Below are 24,622 nucleotides of genomic sequence, written 5' to 3' on the forward strand. Positions count from 1 at the left end.
GAAGGAATAACAAGGTTTATTTTAGACTTAACATTCCAGTGTTAACAATTAGAAAACTGGTAAAATATATGAAACAACTGCTTTCAGACACTGAACAAAAGATAGCACAGGACTGTGGCACCTGAGGGAAAGAGGCCCTATAATTGCCCTGGCTTTCTGCCTGGAAGCAATTTCTGGATTGCAAAGCAGGGAGGCGGAACTCAAACAGATCCCAAGGCCTCCCTGACTTGAGGAGACAGGCTGGAATTCAGGAAGACTGAAACAACTAGAATGAGGGGCAAAGCACTCAGAACAAAAAAGTTACTTGGGGTGGGGGTATAGTATGGTTCAGTGGCAGAGTGCATGCTTAGCACGCACAGGGCCCTGAGTTCAATCCCCATTACCTCCATTTAAAAAAAAAAAAGGAAGGGAGTGAGAGGAGGGGAGAGGGGGAAAGGGGGAGAGAGTGAGAGAGAAAGAGAAAAAAGGGGGAGCAAGCTACTCAGAAAGAGATCCAGAAATCTAGATAAGGGCTCCTGGAGTCTTTGGCGCGATAATAATCTACATATGTATGTAAAGGCTAAAGCTTTACAAGCATAAGCAAAAAATTCCAAGGAAAGGGGATAATTACTGGGGAGCTATGAGCTGAACAATTCTCGGAGTTCACCCAGGACTGAGTAAAACTCCAGTTCCCACCAGTCAAAGCAAAAAGACTCCATGGAATACACAGGATATTCAGTTTAAATATGACAGGGCCACGCCTCAATAGTGGGGCTAATTTAGCCCTGGAGTAAAGATTACTCTAGACCTGACCTTAAACAGCTTAAGAGCAAGCTTGTCAAGATAAAAATGATCCATAAGCAACTCAATTGCCTCCTCTCACCAAAAAACAAACAAACAAAAAGACTCCAAAAAGCAAAATACACCACTCACCAACTTAAATCCAAAATGCCCAGTACCTAATTAAAATTACTAGATATATTTTCTTGCCTGAGTTGCTAAGTGCTACATTTTTATGTTAATAAAGCTATTATAAATATGCTCAATATGTACAAGGATTTAAAATACAACATGAACCAACTAAAACATATTTTAAAAGTCATAAATGTTTATCATAGGAGCACTAAAATAAATAAATAACTAAAAAGAAGAAAAGATATTTTTAACCAAAAACAAAACAGTAGTAGAGGAGGGCACAGCTCAAGTAGTAGAGCGCATGCTTAGTATGCATGAGCTACTGGGTTCAATCTCTATTATCTCCTCTAAAAATAAATAAACAAATAAACCTAATTACCCTCCCCACCAAAAAAGAAAAAGAAAATAGTAGTAGACAAATTGTTTCAGACCCAAGTTTTTTTTTTATACTATTAATATCCCAAGAAATTTACTCAAAATGAAAGTCAATCCTAAATAAAAAGCAATATTGAGAATGAGCTGTGAGAACTTGCCCTAGATATTTAAATTTTAACAGACTGGTGAAAGAAATACACACACACCAGGTTCAAGGCTTCGGAGTCAGAGAGGATAGAGCCAAAACCTAGTCTAACTATTTGGTAACTATAAGACACTGGGCAGGTTATTTAAACTCTATGGGCATCCATTTCCTCATGTATAAAATGGGGTTAATCTCTCTTTGTAATACAGTGTTGCTGTGAGGGTTAGAAGTAAATATATTTACTATAGTACTCATTACTTGATAGGAATTCATCTCTCAATGGTGAGTTTTATAATACCTATCTTTAAAAAATATCTAAAGTGATGTATGACTCCATTAAGTACATCTAATAATTAATTTGAATGAATGAGTAAAGAATTTCAAATTCAAATGGTGAGACTGAATTGGAAAATGACAGATCAAATCAACCATGAAATCATTCTCTTGCTTGAGAAAGTAAATTATCCCACCTACGGTCATGGACACAACATTAACACAGCTGGAAGAGGGGAGTCTCATTTCTTCCCCACTAAGGAATCAACTATTCCTAAGGAATAACTAAGGATTCCGAAGGAATAACCAGTTACAAGTAGGCTTTAGAAATAAAGAATGACAATTTTAGTGACAGGCCTTAACCTTTAATCAATTCTCCCCTAAAGGCATGCTCATCATCAGCCAGAAAGCTGTATCACAAGATGAGAGCATCCATGTTTCCATGTTAACTGAGGAATTTCTTCCACCTTCTATACAAAATGAATAAAGACATCTTATCAGTGTAGACTTCTATTCTTCAGTTTAAAATGCTCAATTTCTTTAAAAATTATTAATAAGTTTAAAAATAGGCCAGCAAAAAATAAAACCAGCTTTATATGCAAATCATTGTAGCTGGTGACACAAAATAAACCATCAAACTCAGTAACCATTTTCTTTTCTGTTTCTTTTCTTTAGGATACCAATTCTGAATGCTTTATGGGGGGGTATTAGGTCTATTTATTTATTTATTATTAGTTTTTTTTTTAATGGAGGTACCAGGGATTGAACCCAGGACCTCTTTCATGCTAAGCACGTGTTCTACCACTGAGCTATACCCTCTCCCTACCTGACAACTTTACATTAGCTTTTTACTTTCTATGACAAAAATTTACAAATTTTGATTGTTTATAATCATTAAACTAATTTAAAAATTATGGTCATTACATTTACAAGTATATTACCTGAAGATGGACATTATATGACAATGGTAAGTGTCTGGTACACACACCCAAACACACATACCTGCCTTGGAGTATGAACTGATTTTATTGTTGAGTCTCTGCATAAGCAGTAACACTGCTTCGAGCTTGTTGACAATCTCCATCGTGACACCTTTACCACCTTCTCCAAGACACTTGGGCTTATATGTCAGGAAGAAATGGCTCCAGGCTCGCAACACTACTTCTGCATCGTCAGCACTGACGAGGAGGCTGTCTCTTAACAGTGCCCTTACAGTGCCCTCCACCTTCTCGAGGAGCTGCCTCCATGGCCGTATAAGATCCACCTGCAATTTCCAGAGCACATGAACTCATTAGAGCCAATGGCCAGAATCAAAGAACACTGCTACCTTTAGCTACCACCAACATAGAAGACCATCGATCAGACCACAAAGTTTACTGTGTTCTGTCTGAAAATGTGAAGGCAGATCAGTTACCTGCTCGAATCCACCCAGAAGCTCCGTGGTGTCCATTGCACTGTTCATGGCCATGATCTTTAACGTGTGACCAGTAAGGTGTGCCAGGAGCTGAACCAAGCTGGTCTTGCCCACTGAGGCTGGGCCCACAAGGATGACCATCCAGCTCATTTGTACACACTTCATAATTGACTCCAGAGACTGTAAAGACTGGTGCAGGAGCAACAGGGGACGGTGGGTCGGCGGAGGGACATAGTTGCCGCGGGAAAGCACTGAGTAGCCCAGCTGAAAAAGACATACCAATGACAGTTCACAAGTGTGCCTGGGAGTGGGAGCAGAAGAAGCCATAGAAGATAATGAAAGAGGATTATTCTGCCCTCCTCACCTGAACATCACAGGGAGTGATGTGAAATAGTCTGGTTCCCATGTATGGGTTCAAATTTGAACCAAACACATCCTTGAATACAGCAATGATCTAAAGGAAGGTGATACAATCAAAACACAAATCAGTCCACCAAATTCTGAGCCAAAACTTCAAGAATGAGTTTTCTAGAAAACACAGCAATACGAGTCACAAAATTCTGAGAACACTCGTCACAATTTCCTTACTCTTTTCAATTTGCTTATAAAAAAGACAGATTACATCTAATTTTTCAGAATGAAAGCAAACTAAAGCCCAAGAAAAGAGTAATCACATAATTTCAAACTGTTTAAGAGTCCAGCAAGTGTACCATAAATTAAAATAAAGCCATAAGTAGTGGCAAATCTTGGGATGAAAAATGAATTTTCTTTCATCATTCAAGATACCACCTAAAGAAGGTAGAAGAGAAACATGAAGTTTATGAAGAACAATGACCATGTGCCAAACATTATATTGGGTGCTTTAATAGATCATTTCTCACCCTAATAGCCTTGCAAAATAGGTATTTCTATTTATAGATATGGATAACAGGATTCACAAGAATTTGATTTGTTCATGGCTGGTAACTGATTTTAAATCTAAGCCTCTATCACTCCAAAATCACCACATCATCTTTGTAAATATTTATGTACATAGGATAACCAAAGTTATTTCTCTGATTATTAACATTCAGTTATCCCTTCCTTAGCAGGAATACTGTTAAAAACTGTATTTCTTTTTTGAATTTCTTTTAAAATTTAAGAGAAATTGGAGAAGGGGAAAAATAAGGATGTGTAAGAAACTTAGCCCGTAGCAGGGGAAAAGATTCCTGCCACCCAAAATATTTACAAGTTGTGCGTTTCTAACAAAGTAGCAATGCTCATAATGATCAATGTACCCTGGACTGAAGTCAGAAAACAAAAACAATAAAGATAAATCATGAGTGGCAAACACTGAATAAGAGACTAAAAGCAACACAGGAGAAAAATGCTCCCATTACCCACTCCTGGGTCCAGGTGACTTCTGACCTTTTATTCTACCTTTCTTTTTTTTTTTCTTTTTTGTCAAAGTGAATGCTTTAATGAGTGCTGCTCAGAGAGAACCATGTCTTTCACTAGCTGCTGCCAGCCTCCTCTGTCCTCAGCTCTTTGTTGGGAGGGTGAGCTAGCTGTCATTCTATTGTGAAGTGTATCATCTCTCCTTGATATTCTACCAGAGTTAAAATTACAAACACTTCTACAGTCTTCCTCCTTCTGTTATTACTTAACACCCCCCGCCCCCTCTCAGAATACATCTATCTGGTCAAATACAACAACTGAATTGGAGGAGTGATGGAAATCTTCCACACCCTACAGTGACCCACCATCTGACGGACATCAATTACCCAACACTGGCCAGTGTCTGGCCACAATTAATATACTGTAACTACTAAGTAGATGAAGAAATTAAAATACTAAAAAAAAAAACAAAACAACAACAACAACAACAACAAACCCAAAAAACTAGCTGAAAACTTTGTACTAATATAAGGACTGAAAGCGACCCATACATAATAAATGAGCTAATGCTGGGCTAGATTCTGGATACCATGTAAAAAAGGGATCTGTGCTCTCGGCAGCAGAATAAAAGTGTGTGAAAGCCACATGTGCTCAGGGCAGCCACATCTTCACATTTTCAGTAAGGAGGTTACCGTTTCTAACTCACATGGATCTGTAAATTACTTTGTTCGTAAACAACTGTGATATAATAGAAGGAACAGCAGACACAGTGGAAAGGGGTGGAGAGCTGGCTCTGCCACTACTATATTGAGACTCTATGACTGAGCCTTGGTTCTTCATCTGTAAGAGGTCATGGCAGCACCTCCCACCTGCAGCTGTTGTGAGGTTTCCATTAACTGGACTTTAAATACCACATAGCAAAATGTGTGCATTATTACAGTTTACTAAGCTGGGAATTCTGGTGTTGTTTTCTACTTACGAGGGGATATTTTTAGTTCCATTTAGATACAGAAAAATCCCCTTCTCTGTATCTATTGATAATTTCTAGATAAAAGACTTTGTAATTTGACATTTATTACAAAGTAGAAAACCCTCCTCTTCTACTGGTTATCACCTGTCTCCTCCTGCTTCTTGCCTTTGTTCCTGGAAAGGTGATTTAGACCGAGGTTTTCTTACTGGAGGGCAATACTGTTTAAAGAAGGTCTGCAGTCAAGGGGATTTAGATGGATAAGCAAATTGTGTCCTCCAAAGCAAACTATACTATGAGACTCTGAGACAGGTGACTGGTTAGTCTCTTCCCGTAAACTTCTAAATTTCCAAGCAGCTTTATTGTTAATGAGTATGACCCTTCTCTCCCTCAAGAAGGTATCAACTTTAAGATGGAAAGAAACACAAAAAGAACAAGTGTGAAGCTCACCTTTTCTTTATCTTCCCTGGTTCTCATTCTTTCGCCATAGACCAAAAACACATGCTGCCCAGGATCATAACACCCAGGGGACTGGTCAACTAGCATCAACTGACACCAGCGGAAAAGGTCTCGGAGGTTGAATTCCCAGGGTCCTCCTGTTTGCCCCCATTTCTTCTCGACAGTCACTTCATGATCAATCTGAAAAGAAAACACCCTTACTGGGAAATATGTCCCACTGCTAGGCCCTGCATTAAGTACTATCAATGTATTACAAACACATACATAATCTGAAACAGAGATTTAACAGGCTTGATTCAAATATATTTTTCTCTCAACCCAGACTTCTCAATGCCAGGAATAACCTGCAAGCATTAAAAATGATACACACAACAGAACTGAATTATTGCAACCCTCAAATAAGTAACTTATCTTCCAACTAGAAACTTTTAGAATTCTACATGATTTATCTTAGCTATAGACTGGTAATTTGGTAGTATCCCGTGTTGAGAAAACGATGATTCAAATAGAGCCAGAAAAATAAAGAACAATTAATATAAGTAGGTACTTACTTGGTTGTTGAAAGCAACCATTTTTTTAACAATATTTTTGTCAATTGCTGGAAACAGAGTACTAGCAATAAACTCCATGTCAATTACTGTGAGGGGATCCACAAAGACCTAGAGAATCCAAAAATAACATGAAAAAATGCCATTGTTTCTCTTTACCAAACACCAGAAGTTACTACCATGACTTATTATGTAAAATTTTTATTTAATACTAAAGTAACAACACTTCAGTAATATATGTATATATAACTTTCAGTTATGGAAATTTCTTGCATTTTTAGGATACAGAATCGCATAAAATCTTTGAAATATAGGGCAGAGGGCTTTCATGTTAGCTCCATTCTATAGTGAATTAGAGAAAGATACATGCAATTAATTTTTTGAAGTATATTTGTAATTTTAAATGCCTATATACTATAATTTCCTATATACTACCCTATATAAAGTGCTCTCAAAATTCTGAGCTATAGGTATGAGTATTCAGTATAAAATCTGATCAACTTTTCAGTATGTTTGAAATTTTTCATAAACTTCATAAAAGATAATCAGTAAATTCTTAATTATCAAAGAACAGGGACATTAAGGAAAGCTGATGTCTATTATGAGGCATTTTCAAGCCACCAGATTAGCCAAACTTTGAAAAAAGATGTAGAAAACCCCTGCTGCTGCAAATAAGAATTAAGGTAATAAGAAAAGATACTGAATGTTAACAGTGATTCACTTTGGTGTGAAGAATACTGGATTTTTTCTACTTCATGGTACTTTTCTGTACTTTTTCACTTTTCTTAGATTAAAATGCATGATTATCGTTGTAAGATAATTTTTTAATGTTCTAACAGATCACATAGACCCTTGAAAAGGTCAAAGATTGACTTTTGTCCCTAAGCATAGAAATAGAATCCTCAAGTTGTGATGATCTTACTTTCCCCCAGCTGGTAACACATTAGGTCCTCTGAGACCTAAGACAAAGGATTCACACCAGAAGAGAAGTGACGATGGGAATCAGTCACATTGGTACCTTTGTATAAAGACATGAAATTGAGAAGCAGATTGTTAAACTGAGACTCTCCCATTCTCCTAGTGGGCATCCTAACAGCTGTGTACCAGAAGTATTACTATGCCCTGACACCACCTATGGTTTCTGGGGCAACAGCAAACCTTACCTGAGTGAATCTGTTTAGGAAAGACCTGGGCAAGCCCTTCCTCCCACCTCCTTGTCTAAAAGGATTTTGACACCCAAAAATCTTCGTCTTTTCATGCTGCACTTGAAAGCTCATTCCTAACTCAGGAACATAGATTTCTCCTCGGTGGTCAAAACAAGCATTGAGTCCTTCCAAGACTGACTGAGAAGCCAGGTTCAGCTAGAGAAGAAAGTGTATATATTTATTATATGTTCTGTATCACTATAACTATAGCAAAAAGCAAAGGAATAACAGGCACAAAAGGCAGTCTTATCTTCAAGGGGAGGGAGTTCAAACAACATTGGTAACATTCTGTTTCTTAAGCTGAGCTCATATGTATTCATCCCATTACTTTCACACATATATGTTGGAGAAATCTGGGGTGTATAAAATAGCAATATAATTTTTTAAGTAAACTGAGTATTCAGATTAAATTTTTTAAAAAGCAGTTAAAATATTCTCAAAAATTAAACTGTATCTGTTATCTGTAACTATATTGGAATACTTTTTAAATTACAGGTTACCAAAAAAAAAAAAAAAACTTGCCAATACCAGACATCTCATTTTCACTCTGGGATTTGTAAAGATAAGGTAAGATAGTTCGTTACATACTTACTTGAGTAAATATCTTTCCCAGTTCAAATGATGAATAAAATCTCTAAACAGGTTTCAAAGTCATGATATAAACTACATAAAGCGGACCTACACAGCTAACTACACCAATAGTTTTGTGAACAACAGGAACAAATACGAGGAGTTTTTGTGCCAGAAATGAAAAGAGCTGAATAGAGGTCTTCAGATGCTGGATTCAAAGCTCAAAGATGTGAATTCTGGTTGTTTTCTACGTAATATGGAAAAATTCGACTGTGAAATGCTAATCACTAAAACATAAATGGGCCAAAAAACCAAAAAAAACCACACAACCAAAAAACAAAAACACCAAAAAACCAACCAACCAACCAACCAAAAAAACAACCACCAGATTATAACAGAATTTCAAGTGTTATGTTTACAGAAGCACTCAAAGCACAAACTCTGCAATGTATTTCCATAGGGGTCAAGTCCTAAAAGCAACCTCAGTGGGACCGCAAGGCCAGAACGCCTGTGGTCCTTATATGCGTTTTCACAAAATACAAGCATGGTCAGTAGTAGTCTTAAGCTTTGAAATGAGGCCTTCTTTTTTTCCTGTAATGATTATTCTATCACACATCTTTAAAAAAAAAAAAAAATCTGAGGGGAAAAATACAAACAAAAAAACCCCCTCCTTCTCTTTCATGTCTCCTCAAGACAGGCAGGAGGCTTCTGGATGTGCTTTCTGACAAGTGACTTTTCTTACTCCTGAAAGAAACCATGGAGGATTCTTTTCATTGAGAATTTGCCCTTACTAGCCAACAGCATGATCATGCATTGCAAAATGCCCTCGAAGGGCATACACAAAGTATGACCTCTCCTCACACTCAGGATCCTGTGGTTGGCAAGACAGGCCTTCCTCTCACCTCATCCAACACAACCCAGTGGCCTGCCTTCAGGGCTGCCAGCAAGGGGCCGTCGCGCCAGGCAAACTCTCCTCCCTTGCCACCTTCGACAGGTAGATCTGCTCCAAACAGGTCTGCGATGTCCTTTCAGAGTGGGTAGAAATGGGGAAAAGCCAACATTACATAAAAAACTAACTAGATCTCAAGACCTTAACTCTAAAATAAAAAATACTGGGCCTTGTGCCATTTTTTATTCTTATACCCAATACAGAACTAATCAACCCCGGGACTCTTTACCAGGAGCCCAGACATGCCCCAAGCATCTTCTCATCACAATACCCTAAGCACTTATCAACTGGAGCTGGAGCACTGTCAATCGTTCTCAACTTCGGCTGTATTTGGAAATTAATTAGTGAGCTTAAAAAAAAACTAGCCCCCTGCCCTGCTTCCACACCCCAACCCAGGAGAGTATCATTCAATTTGTCATCTCTGTCCCATTTTTTTCATGAGATTGTTTAAAGGTCATTTTATCACTAATATAAAAATAAAGAGGGGCTGTATTACAATAAATACTCAAGTGGGTAATTCTCTCTCAAAAGAGAATTAGTACAAAGCATCCAGAGAGAACACTACTACAGATGTGATCTATTAATGAACCCAGGAGGAGAATTAGTTTGGAAGGTCACGAAGCTGCGGCCTTTACCGCCATGAAATATTTGAGACATTGACAACGTCATAACTCTTTCTGACTAGAAAACTGTAAGTAGACAAAAAACAAGTTACTCCCTATACCCATCTCCATCAGCTGTAGTGTGACTAAGCTTACCGTCTGCTCTGACAAGTTGATTCGGACAAGGGTGTTGCCTGAAGCCTTTGCTAATGCTCCCACCAAGCTCGTCTTGCCCACACCAGGGGAGCCCTCCAGGAGGATAGGTTTGTTCAGTTTGGTAGCTCTTAAAAGCCTCTGGGCATTCAAAGCTGTGGTGCCTGCGCTGAGTGCATAGTCAGCGAATATTATTCCTGTGCAGGACAGGTCCTTAAGTGGGGAAAAGAAAAACCACATATAAGCTGGACATCACAAAATCAGTACATATATATCAACTCAAGATTTTAAGAATCCACCAAGTACACTGTCGATGAAGTGCCATCAGTGATGAAAACACTTAGCCCTGTTTCACTATTTCCTCGCTTTTGGGCCCATAAAATGCTTTCCAGGAACAGCCAGCAGCATATTTTCTTCAACTATGTCCACTCCACCTAAAGCTATATCTATATAAATACACATAGGTCAGAATTGCACGCATGTCTTTCCTTTCACAACCTACACTGGCAATTATTGCATGAACTTGCACAATTTACCTTGTACTTGTATTTTCCTAAAACTTACGTGGAAACTAGGCATACAGAGCAAATGATACCATATAAACAATTTCATCCAAAGGTTTTAGGCCACCAAGACAATCCAGGGTGCATCCTTAACCCATAATGGAGCTGAAGTGCAGGACTAATAACAGTCACATAGGGCTAGGGAAATATTTATTACCTCAGCTATGGAAGCAAGGACCACCCCAAAGCCAGGCTACTGGCACACAGCTCCCACACAAGAACTGCATACTACCATGATGGGATCTAATGGTGAGATCGTGGGGACCCCATCAGGGATGGAGATAGTACCGCTGAAGAGGGAGAGGCAGAGGGAAAGGGGCAATGTTCCATTCAGCCAGGGACCTGAGCCAGCTTGGTACACTGAATCCCCGGTAACTGCCACTATATCTCTATACATTTCAGGCACTTAACAATTATTAACCAGAGAGGAAGGAAGGGACAAGAAACAGATGACCTTGCTAGAAAAGCAACAATCTGAGAAATCCAGAGTGCCTCAGAAAGGTATCTAATACAACTACTTCACTGAAATATTTGACAGAGGCAACCTAGTTAGAATGAGAGCAAAGAATAGAACTTAAACCCACCTGCATTTCCCACTTAATCACTCATTTGTTCATCCATTCACTCAATTAATAGACATTTTCTGAACACCTATGACTGCAAGGTTATGAGGCAGATACCAGGGACAGGAAGATGAATGACATAATACCTGCTCTCAAGGGTTCTGTTTAAAGGTGATGAGGTTCTATAGTTGAAACATTATGGGCTGAATTATCACTACAGGAAAGCTCTTATTTTGAGCATCCAAGAATAGGCAAGTAAATGCATTTTTATAGGATAATTTATTCATATCTTAAAGACTATATTTTCTCCTATTTTACATGTCAGTTATATATTTTTAACCACTCACATAATTATGATTATGCCAAGTCAGATTCTAATTCAGATAATTAGTTCAAAAATAATCATGATATACTAAAATTAAAGTCACAATAAAAATCAATTATCTGTGAACCACAAGACGAGAATCTTCATCTATTTAAAACCATTCTTACCCCTTGGTATAAAAAATGGATGAATTCCCCAAAGGTTATCTATCCCAGTGAATTCTTTGGCTTTGAGTCTGTCATAAATCTTCAATTCATTTTTCTGACATTCTGTAAGTCGGACTACCTTGGAAAGTTTCTTGATTAGGAATTTCAGACATTCTTTGCGAGCCAAAAGTGCTGTACCAAACCCAGAGGAAGTTACCCCTAAAAGAAAGAGGATCAGTCCATCACACAACAGCATGGCACCAAGCTTCACAACCATTCAGCAGGAACTCTACAGTAGGCTCCTTGCAAAATGGAGGCCTGGCTGAATTACAGCCAAAATATGACTGCTAGTGTAAGCAGTCCTAAGAAGAGGTCTAACTCCCCTTTCCCACAATTGCCAGATCACCAACTCAGCAGCAGCACTCCAGTCACGCCATGATACATCAGCCTGGAGAAAAGAGTAACCAACAGTGGTACTTTCAATCATGTGGGTTTGTATTTCTACTTTCATGGCTGAAAAATACAACTTAAATACTGAATTTAATAAAACTTACAGTAAACTTAAAAGAACTAAAGGAACTCTAAATGACCATTCGTGGTAAGAAATGTCTGGTTCTTCAGGAGCAAAGACATCCCCACCAATCTTCCCTCTATAGTAATCACGACTTCACATTTACTAAGTCCTTGCTTGGTCTATTAGCAATGAAAAGCTTTGGCATATCTTTTATACCCATCACCTCTTAAAAAGGGTAAAAGAAAAGGAGAGCCTCTATGAGTCTTAGAAATGTTAAAGTGATTCTATGAGGAGTCTAGATCAGAGGTCTTGCTCCATTTCGTAGTCCCCTACACTCTAACCCTTATTCTCATCTGTAACAGACAACATACCTGAACCTATTCCATCTATGTACACCAGGCATGCGGCGTGGACAAAAGACGTCACAGTGGAGATGGTCTCTGGCCTTTTCAAAGCAGCTTCCTCCCCCATTGTGTTCATGAAGTTAACCCAGGACAGGATATCTCTGATACTGACCACACATCTTCGGCCAAACTCCTGGTGGGTCAGCCAGTCAATGAAATCCAGCATCACCTCAGCTATGTCAGCCCCTAAGACATAAGGAAGTAAAAGTATTTGCTATTTAGGAAGACTCCAGAATGGGGGTTTGCAACCTGGGGGCCACAGATAGTCTCTAAAGGGAGTCTATGTTCCATGAGATTATATGCAAATTTTTATAAATGTACATTAATAACTTTTTCTAAGAAAACGAGGTCCACAGCTTTAATCACTTTCCCATAGGATTCATGAACAGCATTCTACCCCTACCAAAAAACAAAAACAAAACAAAACAAAAACCCAAACACACAAACAAGAAAAGCAGAAAGAAAACTTGAGAATTAATGGCTAAGAAGATGCCCTGAAAACTCTCAAAGAAAAAAAGTATTCATTTGGTTCATGTTCAGATACAATTTTAGAAAATATACAAATCATATTTTAAACTGATTCACTGGAATGGGGACTGTCACATTTTCAGTGGCTTTTGGCCCAGGGTTTTTTGTTTGTTTTGTCCATCTATTCATCCATCACAATTCAGCAAATTAGAGGATTCACAAATTACATATCATGATTCAAGTTAAATGACTATTCTAATTTTCATAATTTCATATAAAATACTTAAGTAATGCATAGAGATTCAAAGTAATGCCAATTGAATTTAGATCACTGTACATAACTTCTGAAGTCAATAGTAAACATTTATCTAAAAAGTATGAATACCAAAGAATGTTTTTTAAAAGGAAAATATGAAAAGGAGGACTCGGCAATGCTGTAATATAAAGCAGACTCTACAGTCACAGCCTTCAGGCTACATTGCAAATTGGTTAGAAGAAAAATACTAATTACCAAAAACCTCCCACAAATCTTAAGAACTTATAATGACAACTCATGGGGGAAAGCCTAGTAACACTGGGGAAAGAAGTTAAATGCTGTTTCAATAACTGGATATTAAATATGGGAACTTGGATGCACATTTCAGAGTGGAATAAAGCTGAGGTAAATCAAGGACTTAATGAAAATTGAATAACTCATCCCTTAAGAAAGAAGAATTAAAGAAACCATTGAAGACACAGATCGTCAGCAATTAAGCAGATGGGATGGGTTCATATATTTTTTAACATTAATTAATTATATTAATAGGTATTAAAGGTATCTGAACAGAGAAACCTATGTGATAAACGTATTAAAGAATATTATCCAAAAATAAATGAATAGCAGTATACGAAAGTTACTTTTAAATAAACCACACAGAATATTCCATGTCACTAGTAATTAAAGGAAATGAAATTTCAGAATTGAAAGTAACAGGTTTCGTTATATTTTAAAAAATGAAAACTCCACATTGGAAGCACTGTGCTGGGCAGGTACATTTACGAAGTTGCTGGTAGCACTGTGAATGGAACCGATTTTCTAGAGAGCAATCTGGCCACGATCAACGGGAGCTAGGAAGTTCCTTCCTTCCTTTTAAGTTGTATTCCTTTTAGAAATACAACTCAACTCTGTGATGAGTGTGCTTCTGAGATGCCAAATTGTAATGTCAAGCTCGCGGTGGGCGAAGGAGATCTACCAAAATCAATGAATAACTAGGGAAATCTGTGTAGAGCCAGTCAACAGAAGAGTTTATCTTTCTGTGGGTTTTGTATTGCCCTTTTTATATTAAAAAAAAATCCAATTTGTGTTTCTTTATAGAGAAAGTAAATGATCGGGTTATACTTTAGGTTAGGAGCATCTTTTATTTCTTTTAGTAAATAAAATTAACTAAATTCCTTGTTTAAAAACTAAAAGAAAAAGCAAACAAACAAAAACAAAACAAAAAACAAAAACTAAAAACACCTCCCCAAAAATCCCTACAACTCTGGAAAAACTGTGACTATGTCATTTTAATGAACAGAGAATGCTTTGAGAAATACTGGTCTATAAGAGTTTGAGAATGGAAAAAGCAGCCCACATGCCCTTCGTAGGTCAATTTTTTTAAAAAAATCAATTTCATCAATACATCAAATACAGAAGATTTAATTACAGAATCTTTTTTGTTATATTATCAATGTATGGATAATACTACTATAGAACCAAAAATAATAGAGAAAGTAAGGAGTACTCATAGTAGTATTTATGATTATGACAATGAAGTAGTATCTTAAGTATTCTAAATAGGTATTTATGAATTTAGAATTCATAATAGCTGAAATGTTAAATTCAATAAATCATATACGTCTTTAGAGAAAATCGGGAGGAAAGCTATGTCAAGTTTCCTGTTTTGTATTTCACAATTTAAAAAATGTTTTCATGCTGTGCCAACCTGGTCCATTTCCAAATGATAAAACTGATAAAAAGTATTAAGCCACTTCTCCCCACTCTCCATGCTCCCTCGGGGTCTCTAATGCCTCCCCAGGGACGTCTGCTGCCACATGGCCTAGAAAACACTGGAGTAAACAGGCTTCTTAAGGACAAGTAGTTAAGGCTCAGAGGTAAGTCCGAGGGGCCCCAGTGCTTACAACCCATGGAGAAATCGTTCATTCAATGAAACATGAAGCACACTGATGACGCAGCAAACATGGCAGCCTAAGGGCAGTTGCATGCTCTGCCATTCTTATCACAATCCAAACACCTTAGAAAAGTCAGCAGCCCATACATAGGTGGTTACTTCCTTGGGAGACCAATCCCCACCCAGAGCCAAAAGACAAACCTTGCCAGCTTAACAATTTCTATTTTCTCCTTTTCTTTTTACTCGAATTTTCACCATAATTGCACACAACTAAGGTAAGTCAGAGGTTCTGCATGCAGGCTGTGGATCACTACTACCGGACCACCTAGGAACCCGTTAGAAAGGCAAATTCTCATGCCCTTCCCCAGACCGAATGAATTAGAAACCCTGGGTTTGGGGCCCAGCAAGCTGTAATTAAACATGTTCTCCAGATGAGCTTGGGAACCAAAGGCTTAGTCAATTCTGTGCCACTGAGTGACTGTGATATTGCTGGGGTCTGGGGAACTCCAGCTGTTCAGACAACACCTGTGAATGCTGAAGTTCAGTGAGGGCCCTTCTTAAAGGGAAGTCTTTGTTCAGATAACCAAGGGGCTGATCTTTCCTAACATACCACAGGTGAGGCTGGATTCCAGGCACCTGCTCCCCACAGCTATCCTACCTATTATTTCTGAAGCCGTGCTTCAGTGTGCCTTTAAAAAGCTGAACATATCCATGAACCCCAATCTCAAAAAAGCACATTCTTTTATATTCTTTATATGATCCGCAAACCAACTAGGATTAAGGCTTGTATTAAGACTTAGAACCAGATCTAGGTCCTAAATTTAGCCCATTCAATGCCAAGAATATGTATATATCAAGGAAATTTAGGTTCAATTAAAAAAAAAAAGAACCATTTAATAATGTTTTGGATCTTACTGGATATTTTAAGAATTGTTAAATCTAGGTTATAAGTATATGGGAGTTTTTAAAATACTATTCTACTTTCCTTATGTTTGAAACTTTTCATAATAAAAAATCTTTAAATAAAAAAATAAAAAAGTGAAATAATAAATTAGTTGACTACTAAAGAAATGTATTTAAAATTCTATAAACATTTTCTAAAAATGGTAATGATTAAAACTTAAACCACATTTTCCTTTAACCAATAAATATATCTATCTATAAAGATGGCCAACAAGTGAAACAATCTAAAAAGCTAAAATTTAATAACCCAATGAAAGAGTCAATGTGAAGACAGGGGTGGTTTAATGGAAGGTAACAGGCCAGTATGACATTCTCTTTACATGTGTTTTGTTCCCATTTCCCCTTATAACACACCACGTACACATACAACTAATGTCCTAGCCCCCTCACTCCAACACACACCTCCCCCGTCCCATTACCACCACCACCTCCTGAAAACTCTCACCTCTATGATCTGTTCTGCCCAGAGACAATCCTGGGCGAAGATTGCGGCTGATAATCTGAATTAAATCTTCACGGCTTGTGCTTTGAGGACACCAAATTTCTGTAAAACGGTTTCTTAAGGCAGGAGATAGCTAGGAAGAACACAAACTCTAATGTGAATTTAATACCTGTGAGGAAAGCTAGAAAACAAATCCTTTGAAAGAACGTTAGCTGTGAATCTGGCAAGTACCAGATGCTTCTTTTTATTATCTTTACTACTATATGTAATTTGTCAAACCCCTATTTGTCCTGGCTCCTTCCTTATGTCATCTCCCTAATCTCCACTACTCCCAGCTGGTATTACTGTCACTTTCTTTATAATCATGGTACAGAACTTCAAGGTCTTATAGAGTAAGTGGTGCAGTGGATGACTCTCAAGCCAGAATACTCTCCCCTGAGCAAAGGCCTTCCCTTACTTTACCTTCAGCTACTTAACCGGTGGCTTAGAGAAAGTAAACGTTACCATCCCATAGGGAAGAGCTGTCTAAAGTAGATGGAGAAAACTCTGACATGGCTCAAAGGGAGTGAACGTATAAAGAGGTATATATAATTTAGGTCCTGTATGGGAAAGGACTGTTTAGTCCCTCCAGTTTCAGGGCCTTCGTCCTCAGTCTGAATTCCTCTTACCTTTCCCCCTAGGTCAGATAACCCCCATTCACAAAAGTTCATCATCGATTTCCTTTTACTGGTCAGATCAACTCCATCCTTCATCTACCTGATCTAGCACAGCAGGACCAAGAACAATGCCTGGACTCAGAAGCCGCTCAGTGAAGACCCTGAGGATGTGCACCTGCTGCTCAGCACCATCTTGGCCAAGTAGGGCCTCTGGTTCCAGGAGCCTACTTACTCTGCAGCAAGGCACACAAACCCAAAAGGTAGCTTTCCTTAGGTAAAAGCTGGCAATCTTTGACTGAAAAAAAAAAAATAAGCTAACCTAACAGGCAAGTTAACATATACAACCTTGAAATGAGACCTTTCTGTGTTATTTCCACTTGCCAAGGAGCCCATTTTCATACTCTGTTTGAAACTGTAAGATATTTTATTTCTTCTCTTCAGCACATTTCTCGGAGCACAATGAACATCCTTCCTCTTATGGTACTAATAATAAGCAGGCCCCAAATATCATTTTCACATTTCAGGTACCCACCAAGTTACCAAGAATCTTAACTGCTTTCATTCCTGATCAACCAGTTTCTTCTCATCATCCTGACCTACTACCACTGTACCCTTTACCTAACTCTGACAGAGGAGGGTCCCACATACAGCACAGACTTCCCCACCAAGAGCTTCACGAGCCTGGAAGCCATGGAGTTTGGGCTGTCCCATGCTGGCTGGATCCTCACACCACCCTCTGAACAGAAAAAATCGCCCTCACCCTGCCATTTACCAACAGTCTGAGGGTGGCCCACATAGACCCCTAGGAGAATGGATATGCTCCACCAGCAAACCAGAAAAGGATCCTGACTGTGATTGCTTCTCTGTCACCTTAAAATAAATTCGTATCTCCATGCTCATGTTTATGAGGGTAGACTCTAGAAGCAGAGCTTGAGAATAAATTTGCTTAACTATTCTCATTCACAAAACCAGTATGATAATAACTTCCATGCAGAGCTCTCATGAGAATATTATGGTAACAAATGTAAAAAGCCAGGCAAAGTGATTGAAAGAATGAAATTTCAGGCACATAAAAAAGACATCAAATAAAGAAATGTTTTATCTGTTAGAATTATTTTTCAACCTTATGATGACTCTAAAATATTTTTCTGGATTCTTATCTTTTACTCTGCTTTACCCAACATAAAATTCCAGATGCATTTTTATATACTGTATTTATGGGTGCCAGTTAGCTGAGATTAAAAAGTAGAAAATTATGCTTCAAGGAGACAGTTTTACCTCTTTTTTCCCAAAGTCACCCCCAGGGTTCATGGTTGCCAAGATACGGAATTTTCTCCCAGCAGTCAACAGCTCCACTTCATTATCTTTGTCCTCTATGTTGCCTTTTTCAGCTAGTAACAGAGACCTTTCCACTTCAAGGACACTAAAAGAAAAATTGAAGACTGTAACATTAGAAGAGGCTTATGTATTCTGTTTTGCAGTCTTCGGTGTTCTTGAAAAAGAAAAAAAAAACAAAAAGCTACTCCGGTGTTGAGCTCTCATTTTAGTTAATGGTTTCCTACCACGAACTTCAGAATGACCCAATTCCTGTGTAATGGAACAACAGTTCTGACCAAAGGAAACAGAATTCCTTTTTTCCACTTATGCCTTATTAAGATATTTGTTTTAAGAAATGGATACCTTACATGCAAATGTTCATGGCAGCATTATTCACAAATACAGAAACAACCCAAATACTACCAAGAGATGAATGGATAAAAAATATGGTGTTATCCACACAATGAAATATCATTAGGAATAAAAAGGTACACACTAATGATATAGGCTATACCACGTATGGATGGACCTCAAAACACCGATGCAAAGTCAGAGAACAGACCATCTATATGAAATGCCCTAAAAAGACAAATTCGTACAGACAGAAAGTAGATGAGTAGTTGCCTGGACTACTCAGGCATCAAAGATAGGAGGTGGCATCAAAGATAAACTGTAAATGCACAGAAGGAGGGGGGAGGGTATAGCTCAGCGGTAGAGTACATGCTTAGCATGCACGAAGTCCTAGGTTCAATCCCCAGCACCTCCATTAAAATGAATGAATAAATAAGTAAACCTAATCCCCCTCCACCAAAACCAAATCAATGCACAGGATGGATACTACTGGGATGATGGAAACTGGACTGTAGCAGTCATAAAACTCAGTACATTTACTAAAACTTCTGAATTACACGTTTAAGACAGATACATTTCATAATATGCAAATTATACCTCAATAAAGAGATAGGTGTTGATCAAAATTCACAGTGATTTGAGGTTTTTTGCTTTTTTTTGGTTTTAGTTCCATTTATTTTACTTTTCGTGATAAAATTTTTTCTATCTCACGATTGTAATGTATTTTGCTTTAAAATTACCAGTCGTAAGTGGAGAAACAATGGTTTATTTTTCTAATCAGATGACCAAGCCACTTAGTCTCAACAAACTCAACAAACCCTGCATCTTACTATTTTCCTTGCACAGTAAAATCTTCTATTTCGATTATTCCTGGTAAATAGTCATTCTGTTTCTCCAGTGCTTTTTATTTGCCCAACAGTTATGACAGATGGTTGGTTTCACACAGTAACTACTGCTTTTGGGGGACTCTGTGAGGTGAACCCTCATTTCCCATGCAACAGCTGTTGGCACTCTTTCCCCATCCATCAGAAAGTCCATCCATCAGGACTTCTTTATGTGGTTGACCAAGGAATCCTGCCTTGGGTTTTAGAGCTTCATTCTGCTGAATAGGACTATTTCTGAAATCTCATGGATATTCTTTGTATCATCTAAAAATATTTCTGGAAGCAATGTTCTGAACATCTGGTCTCTTCAGGTTTTATTTCTCTTATCGTAAAGTCTTTCATAGTCGAAAAAGCAGATTTCTGTAAATTTACTGTAGGTTTCAAGAAATTCCTTAAACTGTTTTATCTGACCAAATTTCAGTATTGTGCAACCATATTCTTTTGGTACATTCATTAGTCACCTTCTCTGACGCATGAGTTTCCTTTCTGTTCTAAAATAACAGCCGTACAACTTTTGTTTGAATGCCTCCAGTGAGGCCTGATTTCTTACTTAAGCACAGGCTCTCAAATCCAACACAAGTATGAGACGGGGCGGCCACAATGCCAGTCGAGTCTGGGGCAGAGGGTCAGAGTCCTGGTGTGAAGTTTTGAGAGGCCTTACAGCCGTAACATCTAGGATTTTGATTTTAGTTCTTTGGGAATAATTAAGATAACAGCCACATAATTTGCCTTAAAAAAGAATTTAACTTGGGCTGATTTGTTTTAGGCCAATCATCCTACAGTCCCATCTTTCTGATTATTGACGGCAAATCAGAAAAACTAGGTCTCTTAAAGGAGACAGAGAGTGGTACAGCCAGAAAAAGCAGTAGCTCATCACCATTTTCAAACATGTACTATGCAATTGTGAAAAACATTACTGTCGCAAGAATTAGTATCTATGAAATCCAGACCAGCAAAAGCATCAAACACAAGGCAAACCTCTTACACCCATGTACCTGTTGAGTCTTTCCAGGACAGAGTCATCAGCCAGTGAGATTTCATCCAAGAGGAAAAAGCCGTCCTCCTTCATGGCCAGAACCAGAGGTCCATCATGCCACTCAAAGAGTCTTGATGTGTCAATTTCTTCCTACAATTTGGAAAATAAGTGGGTGAAGTTAAAGAGCAGGTGGCTCCACTAGACAATACACATGTAGCTAGCAGGTGTCTGCTTGGGGGAACGGGTCGCTCTACAGAAAATAAAGGTCCAGGAACAAGGGCCAGATCTTGCATAACAGAGTGCTTGTGGAAGCCCCTTGCAGACCAGTGAAAATCAGAAGACATATATCAAAGCTGGGATCATATACCCCACCGTGAACAAAATCCCACAGGTAACACACACAGAACCAACTGCAGTTCTTTAATTGAACAAACACATCATTTGCTCCTGGACAAACCTTGTCATTTGGCTTCTGTCTCACCGGTCGCAGCCCCCCCAGGAAGTCTGATGTCTCCATGTGTAAGTGGCAGTTGACTGAGTACAATTTCTGATTTGCCAAGGCTGCAAACACCTGACAGATAGTGGTTTTCCCACACCTGTTAGAGATACACACAGATTAGCAAGGAGCATGAATTCCAAATACATGCCCCACAAACATCCCATCAGCAAAAGAGGGGAGCCCTGGTGAGAGCCTCAGTGTAGCCACAGAAACTGCTGGCCCAACAAGGGCCTCTGCTCCCCTGGCTCAGGGGACCCTTCCCCAAAACACCAGCACCCTATCATGTTTCTTATCCAGAATCGCACCTGCTGCATTAACTCTATGGAATTGAACTGAACCCTCAAAATGAATTACTTTCACCCAGTTTTACCCAGTATCTCCAACCAGCAGCACCGGTTCTCCAAATTCCAATGCCCTTCCCACTAGCATCGCCAGTCTCCGCATGCCCTCAGTCCACACGATGTGGCTGAACTTAGACTCCAATGTGGGTAAATGAGTAGACAGTTTACCTATCAAAGGCAGAGTACATATTTAGGTTCTAATACGAGTAGAACTCAACTTGTTCTCCTCTCGATATCATGGCCTACTTACTCAGCAATTTTAGGACATTTTCTTTGGAGAAGAGGGATTGAGGACATAACTTTTTCTTGAAGTGTTTTTCAAGGACTTCTTGAATCACATCAACCTCCTCCTGCTTCCTGACTCGACCTGCCAGAAGCATAAAACCTTAAAAAAAAAAAAAAAAAAGGAACCATCAGATCAGGTGTCAATACCAAGGGACGTAAGACTATGGAGCAATGGCAATTCTCATTAACTGCTGATGAATGGGAAATGCGAAGAGCTGCTTTAGAAAACCAGGAGAACCTCCCACAACAAATTATATACATTTTTCCTATGCCCCAGCAGCACAAAAAGGAACATGTGTGCACAAAAAGACATTCAGGGATGTTCAGAGCAGCTTTGTTTCTCACGGCTAAAAAGTGGCAATGATCCAAATGTCCGTCAACAAGAGAATGGATAAACATAGTACGGTATCCCCATACAATCAGTTACAACACAATAATAATTTAAAAAGAATGAAGTCCTGATGTACACAACAGCATGGCTGAATCTCACATTAGGCTGTGTGAAAAGAAGCTAGACCCAAGAGTACACACTACATGACACTATTTAGATGAAGCTCAAGCTCAGACAGAATCCGTCAGTGGTGACAGATGTCAGAGCAGTGGTTACCTCCAGGAGTTACGACTGGCAAAAGCCATGAAGAAATCTTCTGAGGTGTTAAAAATATCCTAAATCTTAGCCTCGGTGGTGACTTAAGTGGGTTCATACATATGTAAAAATACATCAAGCTGTACATGAAATAACAGAGTACTTCACGCACTTTATGTAGGTTATAGTTCAATTAAAAAAAAGGTGTTCCTATCTATGTCTATTCTTTACCAATAAAGAAGAGAAAATACAACTCTCATGGGTTAGTTTTATTTCCTTCCCATGCTTATTAACCACCTTATTAATGACTCATCAACAGTTTTCAAATCAAATATTCTGAAAGGCTTTCTATCCTATCATGGAGAGGAACATATAAGTTCTTCCCATGGATTAAAAATGACCACACCTGAGTCTGAGATGGCATAACTGCCTTCTCTCAGGACTCTGAAATTATCCAACATGTCAGGCTTTGGTACGTCTCTAAGGCACAAGCATGACTATCCAGCCACCACACTACAGATAAATGGTCCACAAAGATACCACCAACCACCTGCCTAAACTCTTAAAGGCGTTAGTTATGTCCATATCCTGACTCCCCACTGAAGCTAACAGTGAGAAGAACCTTAGCAACCAAAACATACCAGTACAGAGTCCCTGCAGAAACAGGACCACTTACAAAAGTAGTCAGGATTTAAGGAAGAAAGGCTCTGTTTCTGCAACATCTGGTAAAATGTATATCCTGACCACAACTTGGGCAAGATTTGTTTTAACGAAACAGTTTGCTATCTACAAGTTCACGGTTTGAGAGCATCTGCTGAGAGCGTACCATCGTCAGCTAAGTGCTGCAGCCAGTCATACTCCTTCTCTGTCTGTTCGGCCAATCTGTACCGCTCAGCCCATCGAAACAGATCACGGAGGGTGATGAAGCCCTGCTTTCCAGCAAACACTGAAGAACCTCTGCGATAGGACTGTTAAAGCAGCAAAACAAATGAACAGGGCAATGGAAAGCTTACAGTACAACTCAGACAAAACTCCTAACACACTGTGGGAGGGTATAGTTCAGGTAGAGTGTGAGCTTAGCATGCATGAGGCCCTGGGTTCAATTCCTAGTACATGGAGTGTAATGCAATGCAATGGACCTAATTACCTCCCCCTCAGAAAAGAAAAAAATTTAAAAAAAAAAATTCCTAACAAATTTAAGTTCCCATCAAAATAATTCCTCTAATTTTTTAAAAATGTAAATGGATAGCAATCATTTGAAGACAATCAAATTCATGTATAAGAATATAAACAAATAATGGAATTTCATCTCATAAACTCTAAAGATTAAGAATAATAACACAAATAGTGGCAAACACACAGGAAAATTAATCCCATAGTGTGGGACCACAGTAGCCAGAGTGGCAACTGTTACTAACTTTCTAGAAAGTAATTTAATAGTCTACTATTCTGATTATAAAATAAAACAAACAAAAAAAACCACTCTTAACCCTATAAAATAAATGGGATGTTCTTTGAAACAAAACAAAACAAAACAAAAAGGCAACTTTGTAAAGCTGACAAGAGAAAGCCACACAAAAAGGATCTTTAGTTATATCCATTCAAGGATTATATCCATTTAAAAAACAAAAATTGCAGTTTGTCAATGCCAAATTCCAACTTAAGTAAAATGTTCCAATATATCCACAAGTAGCAAACTGTCATCATATATAATTATTAGAAAAATTTTAACATGGTATTAAATTGTTGATATATGCAACAAAACCAAAAAAAAGATATTTATAATACATTTTAAAGACAGAATCCTTACTCTGAAAAAAATAATAAATGGATGGATGGACTGCTGCTTCTAAAGAAGCCTCAGATTCTGATCACCAAATCTAATCAACACATTCCATTTGAAACTAAGTTAACTGATGGAGAGACAGAATACCTGAAGGTCCAGCATGACTTTAACCAACTTGCTGCAGTAGGAGGGTGGCAAACTACATCGCTTGTGCAAGATTGTTTCCAACTCAGAACTAGGCAATTCATCAAAGTGCAGTTCCACAAACCGATTCCTGAAGGCTCTAGAAAGCACCTAGGAAATGCACAGGAACACGATAAAAAGAACCTTTCATCTAATTTCCAAAATGAAGGCTCTGTTATTCACCACAAAAAGATAAACCCTTCAAAAGAGGTACAAATATTTCAATCTTATCAGAAAGATTTTACTACTTGATGCGGTAACAAATGGGAGTAAGGGGGCAAATCCTACG

At 38.4% G+C, this 24,622-nt stretch overlaps 1 protein-coding gene across 1 annotated transcript in view; it reads right to left on the reverse strand.

Annotated features, from left to right (window-relative positions):
* Positions 1 to 24,622, reverse strand: part of MDN1 (midasin AAA ATPase 1) — a 140,194-nt gene that overhangs the window by 63,778 nt on the left and 51,794 nt on the right. The window contains 19 exon segments of the mRNA XM_032484597.1: positions 2,690 to 2,951; positions 3,102 to 3,365; positions 3,466 to 3,555; positions 5,896 to 6,084; positions 6,456 to 6,563; positions 7,616 to 7,813; positions 9,130 to 9,252; positions 9,935 to 10,117; positions 10,119 to 10,144; positions 11,550 to 11,747; positions 12,414 to 12,632; positions 16,473 to 16,602; positions 18,404 to 18,548; positions 20,673 to 20,803; positions 21,111 to 21,249; positions 21,523 to 21,661; positions 21,744 to 21,878; positions 23,191 to 23,332; positions 24,298 to 24,444. Coding sequence (XP_032340488.1) covers positions 2,690 to 2,951; positions 3,102 to 3,365; positions 3,466 to 3,555; positions 5,896 to 6,084; positions 6,456 to 6,563; positions 7,616 to 7,813; positions 9,130 to 9,252; positions 9,935 to 10,117; positions 10,119 to 10,144; positions 11,550 to 11,747; positions 12,414 to 12,632; positions 16,473 to 16,602; positions 18,404 to 18,548; positions 20,673 to 20,803; positions 21,111 to 21,249; positions 21,523 to 21,661; positions 21,744 to 21,878; positions 23,191 to 23,332; positions 24,298 to 24,444 — 2,968 coding nt within the window.

This window comes from Camelus ferus, chromosome 8 (genome assembly GCF_009834535.1).
Source record: "Camelus ferus isolate YT-003-E chromosome 8, BCGSAC_Cfer_1.0, whole genome shotgun sequence".
In the NCBI taxonomy this organism is placed as follows: Eukaryota; Metazoa; Chordata; class Mammalia; order Artiodactyla; family Camelidae; genus Camelus; species Camelus ferus.